Consider the following 22,906-nt stretch of genomic DNA (forward strand, 5'->3'; position numbering starts at 1 on the left):
TTTTCTGCAAAGCTGAAGGGCCAGGGCCGTGTCACCGGCCACCGGTCTAGCGGCTCGGATCTGGTGCTCTCACTGCCGCGACCTGACCTCAATCTCTGGCCGGGAACCGGAAGCCCTGCTTCAAGCTGCTGCAGGCCGAGGCCACCTGAGAGCGAGATCAGGTGGCACGGGTTCCCAGCATGTCGAGGAGACGGCCTTTCTCAGGGTCCAGAAAGGGTTCCTGGAGGGAGATGGGTTTGGGTGAAACGTTGGCAAGTGAACGCGCTGCACCTTCTGGGGAGGGCTCTCCTGGCAGAAGGAGCAGCGTGAGCAGATGCCTGGGGGCGGGGAGACCTGGGGTGCGACGGGGGATGGGACGAGGCACGTTAAGGCGGTGTGGGTATCACAGACCAGGCCTGGAGACCAGGCTCGTATGGTCAACTGCGCCTTATTCAGGTGCGATGCTAGTGTCCTAGATCACAAAGGCCAGGCATAAACCCAGCCTCGCCCAGCTCTTCCTGAAAACAGCTTTACTCATCACCACCACCACTACTACCACCGTCACCATTGAAGGCATCTGAGCAGAGAGGAGAAGGAACCTGTCTCAGATCTCACTGGGTTCCACTCTTTCATCTGACTTCTAGGTCAACTGGGATCCAGAGAGGGAATCCAAGAGCAGACACCAGAGCGAACTCAGGATTCCCAGCCGACCTCACAAACCAATCTCAAAATTCCTCACAAACTCGATCCCACTCCAAGGTTTCACGTCAGGGCCATTCAGATACTTTTGTTTAAATCCAGAGTTCAAGGGCTGACTCCGAACTGACATAGTCTCCTCCGTGCTTTTGCAAAAACGAGCCACTTTGCTTTATCAACATCTGTCCCTCACCCCGACCACCGGTGGCTAGAACCCAAAGAACACAAGCGAGGGGCCTAGGCCTGGCGCTCTGCAGGATGTCCTTGTGGCTGCTGCCTGCTGCTCGCTGAGCCCTGTGACCTGCCCTGGCTGCCGGCTCTGGGGCGTGGCTGCTTTGGCTTTGCCTCCTGCCTGAGGAATGAGGTGGCTGCTCTCAGAGCGAGGGTTACTTAAGCCAGATACCAGGGTGGGATCGATGTTAAATTCCTTCTTTTCCTTTTAAAATCTCAGGGGTGCTGTCAGATGGTGAGGCCGGTGTGGGGCTTTGGTGATGGGGATGGATGCTTTGGAAGGAGGCAGGCTCCAGCCCTAGCTCTGTTATTGCCTTGCTGTGTGACTCGGGGCAGGTGACTGAACCTCTCTGAGCCCTGGTTTCCACTGCAAAAACGTGGGGATGATAATATACTGTGAAGGATTGAGGATCATACAGGATAATGTATGACAAAGGGTCTGGCTGGTTACCAACAGTGATGCGGGGGGGGGGGGCGTCCCATCACTGTTAGAGCTTCATTTCCATATGAAAATGAAGCCAACCCAGTCCAAAGAGGACGACGCTAGACCACGCAGTTTATAATAATTTCCACATATTTAGCAAAGATGGCATAAGAGATATACTATAGCAGTGTTTATTGAATGTTTAACCATTCTGATTTCACATTTTTTCCAAACTGAAAGTCACCTGCTGTGGGTGACGATCCATTTAGCCTACTTTATTAAGAGCATCCACATGCAAACGCCAGAGCCAGTGGTGGAGATGATGGTGAAAAGCACAGATGTGGAGCGTGCCCACAGGAAGCTTATGTTTTAGTAGAGGAGACAGAAAAAAAAAAAGGAAATCAATGGACAAAGAAAACAATTGAGGGCTTCCCTGGTGGCGCAGTGGTTGAGAATCCGCCTGCCAATGCAGGGGACACGGGTTCGAGCCCTGGTCTGGGAAGATCCCACATGCCATGGAGCAACTGGGCCCGTGAGCCACAATTACTGAGCCTGCGCGTCTGGAGCCTGTGCTCCGCAACAAGAGAGGCCGCGATAGTGAGAGGCCCGCGCACCGCAATGAAGAGTGGCCCCCGCTTGCCGCAACTGGAGAAAGCCCTCGCACAGAAACGAAGACACAACACAGCCATAAATAAATAAATAAATAAAAATTAAAAAAAAAAAAAAAAAAAAAGAAAACAATTGAAAACTGGAATAGTTGCTGTGGAGGAAAAACGAGGGACTGAGAAGGAGGTTAAGGGATCTTTCTCAGTTAGGTTAGTCACTGATGGGGTCTCTGAGGTGACAGGAGTTAAAACCTAAAAGATAAGAGGTGTCGGTCACGTGAAGAGTGAGGGTCAGAGGAGACACGTGCAAAGGCCCTGAGGTGGGAGAAAGCATAATGTGTTCAAGGAACCAAAAGAAGGCCAGGGTGGCCCATGTGTAGTGAACACATGCGGATGAGACACGCAGGGCGAGGTTCCTGCAGCCGTGGTGAGTAAGGGGCTTGGACCTGCTGCTAGGTGCACGGGAAAGCCATCGGCACTTTTTAGGTAAAGATGTGGCAAAATCTAATTTACGTTTTCAAAATGGTTTGGCCTGGGACAAGAATAAAAGCAGGGAGACCAGCCAGGAAGCTGTTGCAAAAGTCAAAGTGAGAGATACGGACAGGTGGCCTAGGCAAGGTCAGTAGGAGCAAAGAGAGGGAGAAGGGGGCGGGTTACGGGTGTCTCTTGAGGTGTAACAGGAGCACTCGATGGGCTGTGTGGAGGGAGATCAAGGGAGGAGTGAAGACTGTTTCTTGGTTTCTGGCCTTTGCAACCAGAAAGACAGTGGTGCAAGGGAGATTGTGGGCTGTGAGAAGAGAATCGAGCATTCTATGTTTGAAGGTTAATGTGCATTCGAGTGCAAGGGTGGGGTAGGTGCCTGTATATCCGCAGGCGATGGTCTGGACTGAAGTCATCCAGTGGATAAAATCGCCTGGGGGAGTCTGTTTCTGTTTTGTAAATAAGTTCATTTATATCATTGGAAAAAATTAGATTCCACCGATGAGTGATATCATATGGTATCTGTCCTATTTACAAAACAGAAACAGACTCACAGATTTTGAAAACAAACTTATGGTGACTAAAGGGGAAACTGTTGGGGGGGAGGGATAAATTAGGAGCTTGGGATTAACATACACACACTACTGTATATAAAATAGATAACCAATAAGAACCTGCTTACTATATAGCACAGGGAACTCTACTCAGTATTCTGTAATAACCTATATAGGAAAAGAATCTGAAAAAGAATGGATACATGTATACGCATAACTGAATCACTTTGCTGTACACCTGAAACTAACACAACATTATAAATCAACTATACTCCAGTAACATTTTTTTTTAATGAAAAAAAAAATCGCCTGGGGGATATTAGAGAGAAGGAGAGAAGGTCCCTAGGGCATCATGGCTTGGAGACTCAGGCAGAAGAGGGACAACAAAGCAGTCTGACAGGTGGAAAGAAAAAAGGAGCTGATGATGTTTGGGAAGAACAGAGCGGAGCGCGCAGGGCGCAGGAGGGGTTACGCGATCTGCGTGCACAGGCGGCGGGTAATTGGAGCACTAGGTCTACTTGTGCAGACATATCCAGGCCTTTAATAGGAGAGCTTGGCTGTCAGAGGCCCTCATTCTGAAACACTTGTAAAGCAGAATGTCAAGGACTTATTCTCTCAGATGAATGACGAGCTATTATTCCCTCTTAAAAAGTCATTTAAAGGCCCCTCTGCTGTAACATTGCCCGTGCTTTTCTTTGCGGGGGCTGAAGCGAGTCGCCGGAGTCCTTTGAGAAACTGGCTCTCTCTCTCTCCTCCCAGGTGGACCCGGGCTCAGGAGGTGGCAGGTCCTCAGTGAGAAGCCTGGTTCTCTCACTGACTGCCCACGTGACCCTAAGGTGCTCTTCCTTCACTGAGCTTCACTTGACTCACCTGTAGCATGAAGATAATAACGCCCATCTCCTGTGACTGTCGTGAAGGTTCAGGAAAGCAGTGTGCGCGAAAGGGATTTCCATAGCGCCTGGCACATAGTAGGTGCTCAATAAACCGTAGCTGATCATAATGATGCTCGGGATGCAGTCAGTAGTGCGGCCTTCCTCTCAGACCCTCACGGTCATCCTCAATCCTTCTCTCTCCTTCACTGTCTCTATCCAGAGCATCACTGACCCCACAATCGCTTCCTCTGCTGCTCCTACCCCATTTCAGGTCTCACCATCTCTCACCCGGGCAACTGAAGCAGGCTCCCAATTTGTCCTTTGTTCCAGTTATTTCGTACCCGTGTCTCTCCTGCATACCTGGGCTGCCAAAATCGTTTTTCAAAAACATTGCTCCACTTCAAATCCTCAAGGGAATCCGTACTTAAATGACTCAGGAGAGAATTTAAGCGCCTCGCAATGGCACATGAGGCCCTTCAGAATTTGGCCTCACTGGCCTCATCTTTGACCACTGCCCACCTCCTCCCCACAAGCCGGCCAGTGTCACTCCAGCCGTGAGGAACTACTCATGACTCTCCCAAAAGGCCACGCTCTTTTGCATCTCAGGTGCTGGCCCCTCTGTCTAGAATGTCATTTCTTCTCTGCTCACCTTTTAAGACCCATCCCAATTGTCGCCTCCCCTCGGAGACTGTTCTGGCCTCTTCCCCACACTGCCAACCTCCCCCTCCTCTGCTCTTCTCCCATGAACAGAAATTCCTTCCTGATGGTCTGCCGTCCCCGCTGGAGTGCGAGCTCCTTCATGGCAGGGGCCCTGACTGATGACTTTGGTGGGACCCTGCTGGCCTGCCTGGTACATCGAAGGACTACATCCATGTGCACCCGGCTTCTACATCAGCTGTAAATGAGCACTGGGGGTACCTGCTGAAAGCTCTCCCGCAGATGGCTCTGATCCTCAGAGTGGCAGAATTCCAAAATGTCCTTTCCTAGAAGATCCTAAATAAAGAGACAAGCTTTAATAATCTCCAATCCCACGTTTCATGTTTTTATATCTCACTGTTAGACAACAGTGTTCACATACACCCCCTTCAACCCTTTAGCTCACACCATCATTAGGGGGAAAAAAGTGGATGCAAATTTTCTCTTTGAGCAATCATGGAGCTGGCGTCTGGGACGCTATCCTCAGTCCTTTCGGCATGTTCAATACCGACTTCTAATTTTGCTAAGGCATTAAGAGCAGCAGCTTCAAAACGCAATTTTATTTTTGTTTGCCTTGGAGAGGCAAACTGCACAGGCAAACTGTAATAAACATATTTTAATAAACAAAAAGAACGCAAATGATAGCATGAGGACAGATGTGTTGCCTATGAAAACTGGAATTGTTTAAATGGGGAAACTGCAGCTCTCTCGTGCCTGGAGAAATGCCGTTATCATAAAATAACTGTACTTGCTAAAAGCCTGTTTACTACCTACCTTTGCTCCTCTATGTTTCATTCAAAGGACCCAGCATTAACCCCAAACAAAAGTGTTTTGCAATGAAACCAACTATAAAAAGATAAACCGTCAAAAGGCAAATGCGTTGTAGGAAAGTGGTCCAGTTGGAAGTGCCTTAAATGGCAAAGGATTTAAACTAAGTCATCGATCAAAACCCAAATCAGCAAATGGCCTCAGTGGGAGCTGACACTGACAGTGGAAAGGAAGTCTTATTTGTGTGCCAAAAAGCATCTAGATGCCCATGGAAGGTGCCGGTGGATAAATGGATCTGGCTGGAAACAGAGGGCCATCAGAGGTTATGGTGATTTTGGAAACAGATTAATTTTCCCCATCATTCCAATCCAAAATCTGAAGTTTGCATCAACCTAGAGATATAGAATTATATGAATGGTTCCAATATTTCAATTTGGTCTGTTCTAAAATATATATGTGGGCTTCCCTGGTGGCTCACTGGTTAAGAATCCGCCTGCCAATGCAGGGGACACGGGTTCAAGCCCTGGTCCAGGAAGATCCCACACGCCACGGAGCAACTAAGTCCGTGAGCCATAACGACTGAGCCTGTGTGCCACAACTTCTGAAGCCCATGTGCCTAGAGCCTGTGCTCTGCAACAAGAGAAGGCACCGCAATAAGCCCGCGCACCGCAACAAAGAGTAGCCCCCACTCGCCACAACTAGAGAAAGCCCGCATGCAGCAACAAAGACCCAACGCAGCCAAAAATAAAATAAATAAAATAAACAAATTTATAAAAAAATATATATATAATTAAAATACCCATATCAACATAGCCCAAACTTTGTTCCTTTTTTTTCTTTCTTTTTTGTTCAAATGCTTTTTATTTTGAAAATTTAAATCTACAGAAAAGTTGAAAGGGTGGTATGATAAACACCTGTGTGTCGTTTAGCTTGATTCATCAATTGTCAATATTTTGCCATATTTGCATTTTTCTCTTTCTTTCATATATATGTAAACATAAATATATAAGTGAAACATAAAATATATAATGAAATATCTTTCATATACACATATATTTAAAAATTTTTTATTGAATCATTTGAAAATAATTAGCAGAAATCATGACACTTCTCCCTGAAATATGTACCTCATAAAAATGACACCATCTCACAAATCCATAATATACCATATTATGCCTAAAAAAAAATCAATAATTATTTGATAAAATCACTCACTATTCCATATATATTAACATTTCCTCCCAAATGTCCTTTATAAGTCTTCAGGCTGAGGACCCAATTAAGGCTCTTACATTGCATATTATTATTTTATCTCTTTGGTTTATCTTAATTTGGAACAATCTCTCCTGCCTTTTGGTGTTTCTCATGACTTCTGTGTTTCTCACGGACTTTTTTTAAAATAAAGGCCTTGAAAATGTGCCCCCTGTAAAAAGAGGTTCCAAATACATTTGAGAAACAAGCAGTTAGACAAAATTAACTGAACATCTTTAAGACTTTTCAGCGTCTTTCACACTAATATACTTTTAAAGTTCCTAAGGAGATTTCCCGTTTGGTGTTAATCAAACTTAATTGATCAGAGAGCCTCTTTTTCATACAGCATTTTAACTCTAGTTTGAGAAAGATCAGCTAGATTAAACGAAATGGTTAGGACAAAAAATGGAGAGTTAATTTTAAGCATTGAAGTGGCAAACAATGTTCTTTTTTGCTTTGGAAGGACATTACTGTACCCAGGTAGGGAGATGGATTTTTATCCTGTGTTTCCCTATATTGTGATGTACAATATCTCAAACAAATGAAGTAGGTGCATTTTAAGTAAAACTAAATCTCTAGCTGACTGCCATGAGCTCAAAACCACCTACCTGGGGTTGGTAGCCAATCACACTGATGCATCTTGGGTCCACAAATGTGATGATCCCATCAGAGTTATGCCGGGATAAGAATTCCGTTGGCACCGACATCCCGCTCATGTCCATGCACACAGGAGAGCTGGTCACCTGGATGGAGAAATCCACAGGGAGGTGGTGATGGAGACTGAGTTAGAGAATGGGAACAATCCATGTGGATTTTTTAAAAAATTAATTAATTTATTTATTTGTTTATTTTTGGCTGCGTTGGGTTTTCGTTGCCGCGCACGGGCTCTCTCGTTGCTGTGAACCAGGGCTGCTCTTCGTTGTGGTGCGCAGGCTTATTGCAGTGGCTTCTCTTGTTGCGGAGCACGGGCTCTAGGCACGTGGGCTTCAGTAGTTGTGGCATGTGGGCTCAACAGTTGTGGCTCGCGGGCTCTAGAGCGCAGGTTCAGTAGTTGTGGCGCGTGGGCTTAGTTGCTCCGCGGCATGTGGGATCTTCCCGGACCAGGGCTCGAACCCGTGTCCCCTGCATTGGCAGGCAGATTCTTAACCACTGCGCCACCAGGGAAGTCCCCCATGTGGATTTAATTTCACAGATCCCTCCAGGTCATGAGTACAATGAGTCTAAAATGTTTCAAACTGCCTTGGCCACACCCTGGGCTAACCCGAAGAGTGGACCACTTTCTTTACATTTCTGAGCCCCAGTTTCCTTATCAGTCCCTGGGAATTAGGAAGCTGTAACCTCATAGGGTGGTTGTGAGGTTCAGAGAGACACTGCACGTCAAACCCTGGCACAACACCTGGCACACAGCTGGTGCTCAGAAATGTTAATACCCTTCCCTTCCCCCACCTTCCCATTACTAAGGATGGGAAATGAGTCTAAGGAACTGGTCAAAATATTTGGAAAGTCTATATTTGTGAACTGAATTTACCCAAGTATTCTTTCTTCCCCATTTGCAAGGAATAACCAATGCTTATCACATGTGAATGGAATAGCTTATTCACCTGTCTGAAAATGGTAAGACCTAGGAAACCAGGGATGTGAAAGGTCAGTGTCCCCCTGAACTACATCTATCATGGCCCCTTCATCAGTACGGAGAAGGCGCTCGATGCCACAAGGAGAAAGACTGAGTGGCTACTGTGTGTGCCAGGCATGAAGCCAGTGGACTTTATATACATTATTCAGCATATCTAATTCTCAAAAGATTAAAAAGACACATTTTTTGCCCTTGAGGAGCTTGCAAGGAAGGGGACTGCCCTCAACTAACTATACGAAAACAGACAGTGAAGAATCATAACTGACGTATAAACCCAATGCCAGTCGTGTAGGGAGGAGGGGATGATTCATTTTGACTAAGCAGATAAAGGAGTCATTTCACTGGATCTTGAAGGATGAGGAAATAGGAAGTAAACAAGAGGAGAAGGAGTTGTGAAAGGAGAAGAAGGGAAACAAGGAAATACCAGGCAGAAGGAACAGCCTGTGGACACCTGCAACGGTGGGGAAGTGCACGGTGGGCTTGTGGAAAGGGCATGCTGTGGTTTGGGAACAGGGCATGAGAGAGGGGAGGGAGGAGGTGGGGTCTTAAGATGAGTGAGTGCTTTATCCTGCAGACCATGGGGCAACATTCAAGGGGATTAAACAGGGGTGTGAAACAACAAGGTCCTACTGTGTAGCACCAGGAACTATATTCAGTATCTTGTCATAACCTATAATGGAAAAGAATCTGAAAAAGATATATCTGTCTATGCAATGGGTTGGCCAAAACGTTCGTTCGGGTTTTTCCGAAAAACCTGAACGAACGTTTTGGCCAACCCAATATCTATGTGCCTATGTGTCTATCTATGTGCCTATGTGTCGAGCTATGTATCTATGTGTCTATGTATCTATGTATCTGTCTATCTGTTTATCTATCTATATTTCTATTTATCTTTCTCTATATATCTGAATCACTTTGCTGTACACCTGAAACCAACACGATATTGTACATCAGCTATACTTCAATAAAAAAAATTTTAAAAACCCTGGTGTGATGTGAGCAGAGCTCAACTTTGCAGTAACTGGCCCACACGTGGGGACGGACTGACTCAGGCCCTCAGTGAAGCAAGGACAGCTTGCTTCTGCTGCTCACAGCTCACAGGCCCTGCCCCCCTTCTTCTTCCAGATTCAGCCTCATCCTTCTCCCCCAGAGTGAGACACAGAACCCAACAATACTGAGGACACAGGAGGTCGAAAAAGGCATCCAAACCTACAGGCTCTTGCTCTTTGCAATAATAAGCCTTCCCTGGAGATCAAAAAGGCTGTGAGCTTTTTCTTACCTGGAGTCTTCCAATTGCCACAAGGCAATATTTACTGCTTTGTCCCACGTCAGCATCTTCTTCAGGTATAGTCATTCCTGAAATGAGAAATGCCAGAGTCATCAACGACATGTCCAAGATGAATCGAAAAGGGGTAAAAGTGTCCATGATTTTATTTACATAATCAAAGATACAGATCCACTGTTGACCCTGCAGGGTCTGGGAGGCTAGCCAATGAATTAACCATCCCTCGCTCATTTCCTGCTCCTCTCTCTGCCTGATGTCTTTTGATAATTTCATGGTCCATTATCATCCGCATCTGTGGATGATGCAGAGGAATTTAAGGAAGATGAAACAAATTATTCATTTACACATTTGCAAAACTTGGCTAAAACACTTGGTTATAAGAGAAATTTCAATAAGAAGTGTATATGGGCACTTCAAATGACATAAATATTTCACTTATCTGTTGCCAAAAATCAAAGACCACCAGAGGCAGAATCATAAACAAAAACAAAAAACAAAAAATAAAACTCACCAAAACCAAAATGGCTAACTTGCCAGGCAAGAGAACATAACCAGTGTTCACCCTTCTGATGTAAAGTCAGGGTTTTCGAGGGATAGAAAGGAGAAACTGGTGATGGGAATGATGATTAAGCGCTGAAAACCAGTGCTCTGGATAGGAAGGAATTGGTTAAAACAATCCTCATTGTTGTTGGTTAGAACTGTTGGAGTGAAACAAGCATTCTGCTCTGATATCTCCTAGACAAGAGCTGTTACGCAGAAAATTCCCTTTTATACTGCATTAACACTTAACATAAGTATTTTCGCACTAGGTCAGACCGAAGGTTCACGGTGATAGAATCACACAAGCACAGTGACACACCATCACGACAGACTGTGGAGGGAGTGTTAACACGACTCTCGCTGTAAGGGCCAGAGAAATGTCACTCCCTCCTCATCCCCACCACCCTCTTCACACTCCCCTCTGCCTCCCCCGCCCGCCGGAGGTAACCAGCCCCTTAGGTTTCTGCTTTATCCTTTGCTGTATTTCTTTTGCACAAATGAGCATCTGTCTCCTCTTCTCCTATGAAGGGCAGTGCACTGTAGATGCTCTTTTGGGCTTTGTTTATTTCACTTCACAGTATGTCCTGAAAGTCACTCCATAATTATTCATAGAGCTCTTCCTTATTCTTTTTTCAGAATTGCATATTGCTGCGTTATGTAGAGTAACCAAGGTTGAATACTACCACTCACTTATGTATGAACATTGAGGTGTTTCCAATACTTTGTAACTACAAACAAGGCTGCAAAGAATAGTCTTGTGCACACACATTTTCTTAAGAATTGGAGGCCTGGATACACCCAGAAGATACACCTACCCTAGAAGTGGGATTTCTAGGTTACAAGGTAAGTGTATATGTATGTAGTTTTGTTAGGTGTTGCCAAATTCCCCTCCAGAAGGAGTGTACCAATGTGCATTCCCACCAACAAGGTATGAGAGGCCTTTTTCCCCAGTCTTGGCCAACAGAATATGTTGTCATATGATTTAATTTTGGTCAGTTGGATAGGTTAGAAATGGTATTTCAGTGCTGTCTTAATTTGCATTTCTCTAATTATGAGTGAGTCTGCACATCATTTCATATGTTTGAGGATCATTTTTGTATCTTATCTTTTAGTGAATTGTCTGTGTATCTTCCCCATTTTTTTTAAAAGGTTTTCTTTTTCTTTTTTAAATTTATATATTTTATTTTTTGCTGCGTTGGGTCTTCGTTGCTGCACCTGGGCTTTCTCTAGTTGCGGCGAGCAGGGGCTACTCTTCGTTGAGGTGTGCAGGTTTCTCATTGCGCTGGCTTCTCTTGGTGCAGAGCATGGGCTCTAGCGCACGTGCTTCAGTGTGGCACGTGGGCTCAGTAGTTGTGGCGCACGGGCTTAGCTGCTCTGCAGCACGTGGGATCTTCCTGGACCAGGGCTCGAACCCGTGTCCCCTGCTTTGGCAGGCGGATTCTTAACCACTGCGCCACCAGGGAAGTCCCTTCCCCATTTTTCTATTGGGATTTTGATCCTTTGCCCCTCAATTTTCAGGAGTTCTTCGTATATCAGGCATATTGAGCCTTTGTGGTATATGTTGTGAATATGTTCTCCCGGGTGGCCCTTTGTCTTTTGACTTCCCTTACGATGATTGAAAAAATTTATAATTTTTACGTAGTCGAATTTATCAATCTATTACCTCTAGTATTTGAGTCATAATTAGAAAGCCATTTCCTACACCAAGGTTAAAGAGAAAGTCAGCCATGTTTTCCTCTGATATTTTATGGTTTCTTTTTTTACATTTAGATCCCTAATCCATTTGGAGTTATTCTTGTGTAGGGGTGTGAGATATACTGGATTTAATTTTATCTTTTTCTAAATGGCTATCCAGTTGTCCCACTAACATTTATTAAAAATGCAGTGATTTGTGATGCCACCTTTATCATACTATAAATTCTAATATGTATTTGGGTCTAATGCTGGGCTTTCTCTTCTATTCCAGAGGCCAATTGTGCATCAAGCATTAGTACCACACGATTTTAATTACAGAGGATTTATTGTATGTTTTAGTATCTGGCAGGGCTATTCCTCCCTTGTAGTTTTTCTTTTTCATTGTTTTCTTGTCTATTCTTGGACGTTTATTTTTTCACATGAACTTAGTATCAACTTATTTAACTCCATAAATAGCTTGCTGTTAGTTTTATTAGGACTGCATTAAATTTATAAATCAACTTCAGGAGAACTGACATCTTTATAAGGTTGAATTGTCCTACTCAAGAACAGGGGATGTTTTCCATTTGTACGCCTGCTTTTGTGTCTTCCAGAACTGTATTAAAAATTTCCTCATATATACTTGTACTTTGTATACTTATGAAAATTCCTAAGTACTTACATTTTTTAAAAAATTTAAGTGTAATTGACATATTAGTTTCAGGCATACAACACAGTGACTTGATATTTTTATAAAATGATCACCACAATAAGTCTAGTTACCATCTGTCACCTTAAAAGTTGTTACATTTCCTATGCTGTATGTTACATCCCTGTTACTTATTTATTTGATAACTGGAAGTTTGTACCTCTTAATTCTCTTCACCTATTTCACTCTCCCTCAACACCCTCCCCTCTGGCATTCGTTTATCCTCTGTATCTATAAGTCTGTTTCTGTTTTATCTTGTTTATTTTCTGTCTTGTTTTTTGGATTCCACATATAAGTGAAATCATATGGTATTTGTCTTTTTCTGCCTGACTTATTTCACTTAGTATCAATATAATACGCTCTAGGTCCAACCAGGCTGTCACAAATGGCAAGATTTCATTTTTTTTTTTTATGGCTGAGTAATATTTAGTTGTGTATATATACCACATCTTTTTTATCCAGTCATCTATCAATGGACACTTAGGTTGCTTTCATATCTTGGCCACTGTGAATAATGCTGCAATGAACATAAGGGTGCATATATCTTTCTGAATTAGTATTTTGTTTTCTTTGGAAATATGCCCAGAAGTGGAACTGCTGAATCAGATGGTAGTTCTATATTTAATTTGTTGAGGAACCTCCATTTTGTTTCCATAGTGGCTGCACGAATTTACATTACCACTAGCAGTGCATGAGGGTTCTCTTCTCCACATCCTTGCCAACACTTATTATTTGCTGTCTTTTTGATAATAGCTATTCTGACAGGTGTGAGGTGATTATCTCATTGTGGTTTTGATTTGCATTTCCCTGATGATTAGTGAGGTTGAGCATCTTTTCATGTGTCTGTTGGCCATCTGTAGTCTTCTTTAGAAAAATGTCTATTCAGATCCTCTGCCCATTTTTTAATTGGGTTGTTTGTTTTTTTGATGCTGAGTTGTATGAGTTCTTTGTATATTTTAGATATTAACCCCTTATCAGATATATCATCTGCAAATATCTTCTCCCATTCAGTAGACTGCCTTTTCATTTTAATGCTAGTTTCCTTCTCTGTGCAAAAGCTTTTTAGTTTGATGTAGTCCCATTTGTTTATTTTTGCTTTTGTTTCCCTAGCCTAAGGTGACATATCCAAAAAAATATTGCTAAGATGGATGTCAAAGAGCATAGTATATTTAGTTCACAGAGTTTTATGGGTTCAGGTCTTACATTTAAGTCTTTAATCCATCTTGATTTTTTTTTGGTATGGTGTGAGAAAGTAGTCCAGTTCGATTCTTTTGCATGTGCTGTCCATTTTCCCAACACCATTACATATATGTATGCAAGCCTTGCTGGCCTTCAATGCCGGATGTCTGGGGGCTTGTCTTCCTGATGCAGGACTCTCAGTCCAGGGAGTCCGATGTGGGGCTTGGACCCCTCACTCTTTGGGGAGAATTTCTGCAATTGTGATTATCCTCCTGTTCGTGGGTCACCTCCCTGGGGATGTGGGTCTTGACTATACGGCATGTTTGCCCCTCCCACCCATCTTACTGTGGTTCCTTCTTTATCTCTTTAGTTGTGGAAAATGTTTTCTGCTAGTCTTCAGGTTGTTCTCACTGGTAATTGTTCTGTAAATAGTTGTAACTTTGGTGTGCCCATGGAAGGAGGTGAGCTCAGGGTCTTCCTACTCCTCCCATCCTAAGTATTTAATCTTCCTTCTTGCTATTATAAATGGGGTTTTCTCTACCCTTATGCCTTTTGTGTATTGTTTATGTATACAAAGACTACTGACTTTTGTATATTAACTTTGTATTGTGTTACTTCACTGAATTATTGCTTCAGTTAATTTTATTATTGATTCACTGGGCTTTTGTAGGTATATTATCATATAATTTAAAATAGAGATAGTTTTCCTTCTTCTTTACACAGGTTTTGCCTCTGATTTCTCTTGTTTAAATTACATGGGCTAATATCTCTATTACAATGTTGACTAGTAGTAGAGATAGTGGGCGTTCTTGCCTGGTTTCTGATCTTAGTGGAAATGTCTCAAGGGTTTCTCCGCTAAATAAGATACCTAAAAAGTTATCTCTGAATTACTGTTTGGCATTTCTGCAAATCTCTTTTTATTTTAATTAATTAATTAATTTATTTATTTATTTTTGGCTGTGTTGGGTCTTCATTTCTGTGCGAGGGCTCTCTCTAGTTGCGGCAAGTGGGGGCCACTCTTCATCGCGGTGCGCAGGTCTCTCACTATCGTGGCCTCTCTTGTTGCGGAGCACAGGCTCCAGACGCGCAGGCTCAGTAGTTGTGGCTCACGGGCCTAGCTGCTCCGCGGCATGTGGGATCTTCCCAGACCAGGGCTTGAACCCGCATCCCCTGCATTGGCAGGCAGATTCTCAACCACTGCGCCACCAGGGAAGCCCTTGCAAATCTCTTTAATGCCTTGCTTCATAGTAGATAGCTTTATTCTATTATCTGCTGTGCATAAAGTCTATTACAATATGTTGTTTTACTTGAAGAATATGAAGAAAATATAGCCTCACATGGAGGCTAGTTGGAGGGGGGAGAAGTTTTTTAAGGTAATTATTTATTTTCTTCTTTGATATTTTCCTAAACCTTGACAAGTGATAGTTTCTTAAAGGTTAATTGAAATGTGATTCATTGACTATATCAATGAATTTTTCATACTCTGTTACATGAAAATAGATTGGTCTAACACTTTGACTGGATCTTTTACCCATACATGATTTTGAACATCATGTATTGGTCATTTGGAAAATATTGGTTTACCAAATTACACAGATCTTCTAAATGTTGACACATTACATTATACAATATAAAAAAAAAACACACTTGTTAATTTCACCATGTATCGCATCAGAAGATATGGTTAGGTATTGGTCATGATTATGGTGGTGGCTACAACTTTTCCAAAATTCAAATTTTCACTAAACAGTTTGAATTTTATCACTGACAACAAATACTATCAACTGTTTTCCTTGAAGTGACAGGCTCATTTTAACTTTTTAAGAAAAATATCTGCCAAACACACAAGTTTGAATAAACATAGTTTGTTGTCATTCTTTCAAGTAAAAAAATGGTGTTTGTGAAAAAAGCAGCTAGTTCAGCTCACAACTCAAACAACTGCACAAGTGCTTTTCCTTGACACAATCAGCATGCTTTGGTATGCAGCAGAAGTCACTTTATACATACTGACAATTTCAGACTTTAATATAATTAATATTATTATTATTTTTACTTCTTCATCAAGGACATTCTCAAGTGAAACCAGCACTTTTAAATTAAATTTTGAAGTTAATTTTTCCTGCAAGTGCATGGTGATAAACCCCAAGCACGAGAAATGTGAAAATTACACCAGGGCACGTCATAAGTGTCTCAAAACCAGTGATGAAGAGAAAGTCTTCAGGACTTCCCTGGTGATGCAGTGGTTAGGAATCCGCCTGCCAATGCAGGGGACACGGGTTCGAGCCCCGGTCAGGGAAGATCCCACATGCCATGGAGCAACTAAGACCCTGCGCCACAACTACTGAGCCTGTGCTCTAGAGCCTGCGAGCCATAACTACTGAAGCCCACGTGCCTAGAGCCCGTGCTCTGCAACAAGAGAAGCCACCGCAATGAGAAGCCCGCACACCGCAACGAAGAGTAGTCCCCGCTCGCTGCAACTAGAGAAAACCCACGCACAGCAACGAAGACCCAACACAGCCAAAATTTAATTAATTAATTAAAAAGGAAAAAAAAGAGAAAGTCTTCAAAGAATCCAGAGGGGAAAAAAAAAAAGACGTTTACATACAAAGGAACAAAGATAAGTATGACAGCTGATTTCTTGTCAGAAACAATGTAAGTAAGAAAATAATATTTTAAAGTATTAAAAAAAAAACCTGTCTACTTAGCATTCTATATCAAGTGAAAATATCTTTCAAAAATAAAGGTGAAATAAAGACTTTTTCAGACATACAAAAGCTGAAATAGTTCAGCAACAGCACACCATCATTATTAGAATGTTAAAACCATCTTTATGCCACAAGAGAAATAACATCACATGAAAAAATGAATCTACACAAAGGAATGAAAACCACTGGAAATGGTAACCATGAGTAAATACGTAAGTGTTTTTTCTTTTTTTTTTTGCCACACCACGCGGCATGCAGGATCTTAGTTTCCTGACCAGGGATTGAACCCAACCACCTAGGAATTCTCAAGATTATTTTCCTATGAAATAAATCAGTAACGTAAAAGCCAGGAGGGGAAAAAATGGATGCACACTATTGTGAGATTGTTATACTGTATGTGAAGTGGTATAATATTGCTTGAAGATAGACTCTGATAAGTTCAGATGCATATTATAAGCGCTACAGCAACCATTAAGATACCAAAACAATTACAGCTAATAATTCAAAAAAGGAGACACAATGAAATCATTAAAAAATTCCAAAAGAAGGCAGGAAAAGAGGAAAAAGGGAACAAAGGACAAATAGGAACATAGAAAACGATACATAAATGAACCATAACAATAATCACATTAAATATAAATGGTCTAAATGCCCCAATTAAAAGGCCAAGTTTATCAGATTGGATAAAAAAGCAAGACCCAACCATATGCTGCTTAGAAGAAATACTAAAGATCTAAGTTCAAGCTTATTTGTGTCTTAGATGGTTTTTAAACCCTCTTGGGGGTAGTATCCATATTCTTCAGTTTCACTTCATGGAAACTTCTCTAGCATGGTATATGCCACTGACAATATATGACACAGAAGTCAGGGTCCTGGAGCCACACTGGCTAAGTTCCATCTTAGCCTGCATTAAAACTGAGGTCCGTGTGACGACTCTACATCCACCTTGGGAGAGGCCTCTACGTGCTACAATGCTCATGAGTGGTACAGCAACTACTGTCATTGACTGCAGTTCCAGAAATTACTTGAGAAGGAAGTTAAAGTGTTAGAAGACTGAATGCACTGATTCACATCCTTCTTCACTGATTTGTTCATGCCAATCTTGATAAACAGTCTTATTCAAGAGAGGGCTGCAGGAGAAACAGTGACTATAAGGAACCATCCCATCTACTCTTTTATCCTCACCCTCTCCCCACGCCCAACTCTTCTTCCACTGAATTTGGCTGACAGTGGAAAAAGTCTCGAGGGGCCACTTGACTCATACCACTCCTCAGGTTCTGTGGTCTAAACCAAGTTCAGATCCCAGTTTTTCAAATCCTAGTTTTTCCAGAAAATGGACAAGTGGGTATCTTGGTTTAGGGTCAACCCAAAGCAGAGCCTGAGACAGGACTTTAGTGCAGATAGTTTACATGGGAGGTGAGTCCAAGAAAGGAGGGGCGAGCCAGTGGGGAAAGTGAAAGAGAAAAGGAAGAAAAACCAAGATCAGGGAAGCGCCTCCACACTCTGGGCTTTGCCTACAACTGGGCCAACTGTGACCCTTGCAGGGGAGTCCCTGGTGCAGAGGAGAAAGACACCACATTGTGTGTGTTTTTTTTTTTAAATATATGTTTATTTATTTATTTGGTTGTGCCGGGTCTTAGTTGTGGCAGGCGGGCTCCTTAGTTGCGGCATGCAGGCTCCTTAGTTGTGGCATGCATGTGGGATCTAGTTCCCTGACCAGGGATCAAACCCGGGCTCCCCGCATTGGGAGTCTTATTCACTGTGCCACCAGGGAAGTCCCAGACACCACATCTTGATATGGGATGCTGTCAGCCTGAGGTGAGTCTGAGCTCACCTGCTGCATGCAGCTGAGGCTGAAGTGCCACAGGGCACCAGCGGTGTCTGTTAGAGTGACCCAGCCTCTTCTACCCTCTGCTTCCTTGTCTGAAATGGGTATGAAATAGCTCACCTCATGCTGTGAGGCTTGAATGAGAGGATGCGTGGAGTCCCCAGCCCAAGGCCCGAATGTCAGCTTCTTTCTCGCTTCCCTGACCTCACTCCCCAACTGCTGGTAGCAGGTACATCTGTGGGCAGTGGGCACAGATGCATCTTTGCCACACTTAGGATGAGGGTGCAATACCAATGGCCAGAACAGGAAGCAGAGAGGACAGCATGAAGAAACCATGTTTTTCTGTTCTATCCTTTGGAGGAATCGGGCAGGATGAGGCTCTCATTGGCTGATACCTGAGACCATCTGCCTAGAGATATCACAATCCATTTGTTGATTCGTTCTTCATCCCATCAGTGTTGATTGAGAATTTTCACAGATTTTTAAAAAATAGCCACAAATGTTCTTTACGTACCTTCTATCAAGAGTTGAAGTTAGATTCCCTTGTGACTACTTTGACCAATAAAATACAGTGGAAGTGACACTGTTTGGCTTTTAGACAAGGGGTCCCCAACACTGAGAAGCAGAGACGGGTCATCCTTACTGCACCCTGTGTCAACCCCTGGCCCACAGAAGCTGCAAGTATAAATAAAATAGTGGTGGTTTTATCAATAAAATAAAATAAGGTGTCTCAATTAGAAGGTGCATCAGTCTAGAAGTGTAGAGGAAGAGAGCTGATGGGGGCCCAAGCTACAAGTCCTTTAAGTGTATAAACAGGCTCATCTGTAAGAAGGCATTTTAATCCACCAACTATGATTATGTTAAAATAATCCCTTGGCTTTGCACAAATGAGGTGGAAAGTTGCGACTTATTAAATAAATAGTTTTGGCCTTCACGTGGGCAAGTAATCTTCAGTTGTGAATGAGATCCAAGTATGTGTTCGCAAAATTTCCAGAAAATCTTCAGTAAACCCAAACTTCCTTAAAGGAGTTTATTTATGTGCCTGTCTGAAGGTTCTCCTTAGGACATTGGACTCAGTTTTCCCCTGAAAGGGTTGGCATCTAACAAACACAGTGGAGACAAACATTTGTAAAGGCGGCTCTGACACAATCCCACGAGCAGCTGTAGGGATCCAACTGCCAAGAAAGCCATGATCATCGTTGCTCAGACTACCAGGGTCTATAGGTGGCTGCGGATGAGCACAGGAAGGCAGGCGCAGGCTCTGGCACTGGCAGGTGGAAAGGATTCGGGATCAAGCCCTCACATGCTTTTCTGATGAAATGCCTCTGACAGGGCAGTGATGTGCAATCTCCAGATTATCATCCAGATATTTGGATTTTCTCTATTTTCCAAGCATTGCTTGGGTAATACTCTCAAGTTACAGATGATCTTTTAAAGTGGTTTTGACTTTCAGTACTCAACAATAAAAAGACAAATATCCCCAATTAACAAAAGGGCAAAGGATCTGAACATTACTCTAAAGAAAGTATATGAATGGCTAGTAAGCATGTGAAAAGATACTCAACATCATTAGTCATCAGGGAAATGAAAATCGAAACCATAATGAGACACCACTTCATACCCATTAGGATGACTCTAATAAAAAAAATGCAATAACAAGTGTCGGTGCGGATGTGGAGAAATTGGAACCCTCATATACCGCTGGTGGGAATGTAAAATGGTACAGTCGGTTTGGAAAACAGTCTGGCATTTCCTCATGAGGTTAAACACTGAGCTACCATATGACCCAGAAATTCCACTCCTAGGTATGCACCCAAGAGAAATGAAAACATAACGTCCACATGAATGTTCACAGCAGCAATATTCACAACAGCCCCAAAGTGGAAACAATCCTAATGCCTGTTAACTGATGAATGGATAAACAGAATGTGGCAAACCGAGACGCTGGAATATTATTTGGCAACAAAAAGGAAATACTGACACATGCTACAACATGGATAAACCTGAACAACATCATGGTAAGTGAAAGCAGTCAGTCACAAAAAGTCACATATTACATGAGTCGACTTATATGAAATGTCCAGAATAGGCAAGTCCACAGATACACACAGTAGATTAATGGTTGCCTAGAATTGGGGGGAAACAGGGCATAGCTGCTAATGTGTATGGAATTTCTTTCTGGGATAATGAACATGTTCTAAAATTATTTCTAATGATAGTTGCAAAACTACGTGAATATACCCCAAACCATTGAATTGTACACTTCAAATTGTACACTTTATGATATGTGGATTATATCGCAATGAAGCTGGTACATAAACAAGATTTTGAAAAAAAAGGGGGGTAGAAATAAGGGGAGTAAAAAAGCCACTCGTAAGGCCTACCACAAGAATATCAAAAGTGATGTCTTGGTATATTTCCGTCCAGTCTTTTTGGAGCAAATTTAGAAAACTATAGATAAATAAAAGGACAAACATTAAAAATTAACCTTGGCCTTCCCTGGTGGCACAGTGGTTATGAATCCGCCTGCCAATGCAGGGGACATGGGTTCGAGCCCTGGTCCAGGAAGATCCCACATGCTGCGGAGCAACTAAGCCCGTGCGCCACAACTACTGAGACTGCGCTCTAGAGCCCGCGAGCCACAACTACTGAGCCCGCGTGCCACAACTACTGAAGCCCGCGCACCTTAGAGCCCGTGCTCCACAATAAGAGAAGCCACCGCAATGAGAAGCCTGCACACTGCAACAAAGAGTAGCCCCCGCTCACCGCAACTAGAGAAAGCCCACGCGCAGCAATGAAGACCCAACACAGCCAAAAATAAAAAAATAAAATAAAATAAAATAAATTAAAAAAAAATTAACCTTAATTATGCTTAATATCCTTATGTCCTTTACTGTGTGTATATGTGTATAATAAAATGTCTTTTTTTTTCTTATATTGTTTTATAATCTGCTTTGGAAACTTTCCAGCTTACTGAGAAAATCTTTCAATGTGTTGAAACATTTTTGTGTTTTCATTTTTCTTTGTATGGATGTGCTGTGATTTGTTTAACCCAATCTCTCTGATACTTAATGCATTTAGTTTTTCCCCAGTTTTTCATACATACAAGAAATATAATTACTTGCATCCTTCTAGACAAAATCTTGGAGCATACCAATGATTTCTTTAGCATAAAAATCCTTGGAGTGAAATTGCCAGCTCAAAGAGTATAAATGGTACTTTATTATTAGTTATATTTGCTTCTCTCTGATTTTCTTTGAACATGTATTTGTTTTCCATTTGTTCTTTTATGGGTAGCCTGTACGTGATTTTTGCCATATAAAAGTTCTGTTTGCAGATTTTTTCCTCATTGATTTTAAAACTCTTGTTATGTATTAAGAATATAGGACTTCCCTGATGGTGCAGTGGTTAAGAATCCGCCTGCCAATGCAGGGGACATGGGTTCGAGCCCTGCTGCAGAGCAACCAAGCCTGTGCACCACAACTACTGAGCCTATGCTCTAGAGCCCACGAGCCACAACTACTGAGCCCGTGTGCCACAACTAGTGAAGTCCATGCGCCTAGAGCCCCTGCTCCGTAATAAGAGAAACCACCGCGATGAAAAGCCCGTGCACCGCAACGAAGAGTAGCCCCCGCTCGCCGCAACTAGAGAAAGCCCGTGGGCAGCAACGAAGACACAACGCAGCCAAAAAAAAAAAGAATATATATGGGTCTCATATAAGTTACTTTCTATATTTTTTTTCTTTAAAGTGTTTTCTTTGTTTATTTCTACAGAGAGTATGATTAAAGTATAGATAATCAAAACTGTCAGTTTTTACTCTGTGGTTTTTGCCTTTGGGGGTCATTCTTTGAACAGCACAACCTTTATCCTTATAGATTAAGATTCCTTAAGGATTTTATATAATCCTTAAGATTATATAAAATATTCACCTATATTTTCATATAGTACTTTTATAGTTTCATACTTACCTTTAATAAATCTGAAACTTATTTTTGATATGCTGTATTTCATGGTTTTCCAAATGATCAGTCAGTTGTCCTCAAACTATGTACTAATTTTTTCCTTTCTAACTGAAAATGCAACTTTCATCACACACCACATTTCGAAAGATACTTGGGTCTGTTTAGGTCTTTTCTATTTGTTCAGTAATTGGATTTATAAAATTCATCGATCACATCTTAATTATTTAGGCTTTAAAAAATATTTTCACATATGGTAAGGCAATTACTCCCCAGTACTCTGTTAATCAAAGTTTTATCAGCTATCTTTTATATTTATTTGACCGTATGAATTTCAGAATTAATTTTCATTTAAAAGAAATCCCACTGGGGCAATTATTAAAACTGTATTAAATTTATAGATTGGTTTAGAAAAAACTGAAATCTTTGTAATACTTAAATCTTTATATCAAAGAATACACGTGACTCTCCACTTAGCTATATTCATATATAATTCGTATATTAGCTACATTCATAGCCTTCAATATTATTTTGTAGTTTAAGTGAAGAAATCTTCTACAATATATTTCATGTTAATGTTATTAGCATGTATTTTAAATTGTTGCTATTTTTATAGATGGGTATTTTTTCATATGCTATTGTCTAATGTGTTACTGATTTTTTTAGTATTTCCTAAATGGCTTTGTATTCAGTTTTCTAAAAGATTTTCAGTAGATTGGATTTGGTTTTTCAGGTAATCATATCTTTTGCAAGTAATGTTAAGTCTATCATCATTTTCTTTCTTTTCTTCCTTTCAAGTAGTTATGCTTTATTTCCTTTCCTTTTTAAAAATAAATTT

General features: G+C 41.9%; 1 protein-coding gene across 10 annotated transcripts in view; it reads right to left on the reverse strand.

The window, feature by feature from the left end:
* The window catches only part of ARNT2 (aryl hydrocarbon receptor nuclear translocator 2), a 201,601-nt gene that overhangs the window by 41,103 nt on the left and 137,592 nt on the right, over window positions 1-22,906 (reverse strand). For all 10 annotated transcript variants that reach the window (XM_082388503.1, XM_082388504.1, XM_082388505.1 and 7 more), the window contains 3 exons: window positions 9,469-9,545; window positions 7,165-7,299; window positions 4,760-4,834 (listed from right to left, as the gene is read on the reverse strand). In XM_082388503.1, coding sequence (XP_082244629.1) covers window positions 4,760-4,834; window positions 7,165-7,299; window positions 9,469-9,545 — 287 coding nt within the window. The remainder of the gene's footprint in view (window positions 1-4,759; window positions 4,835-7,164; window positions 7,300-9,468; window positions 9,546-22,906) is intronic.

The sequence above is a fragment of the Balaenoptera borealis genome (assembly GCF_965194805.1).
Source record: "Balaenoptera borealis genome assembly, chromosome: 3".
Taxonomy (NCBI): Eukaryota; Metazoa; Chordata; class Mammalia; order Artiodactyla; family Balaenopteridae; genus Balaenoptera; species Balaenoptera borealis.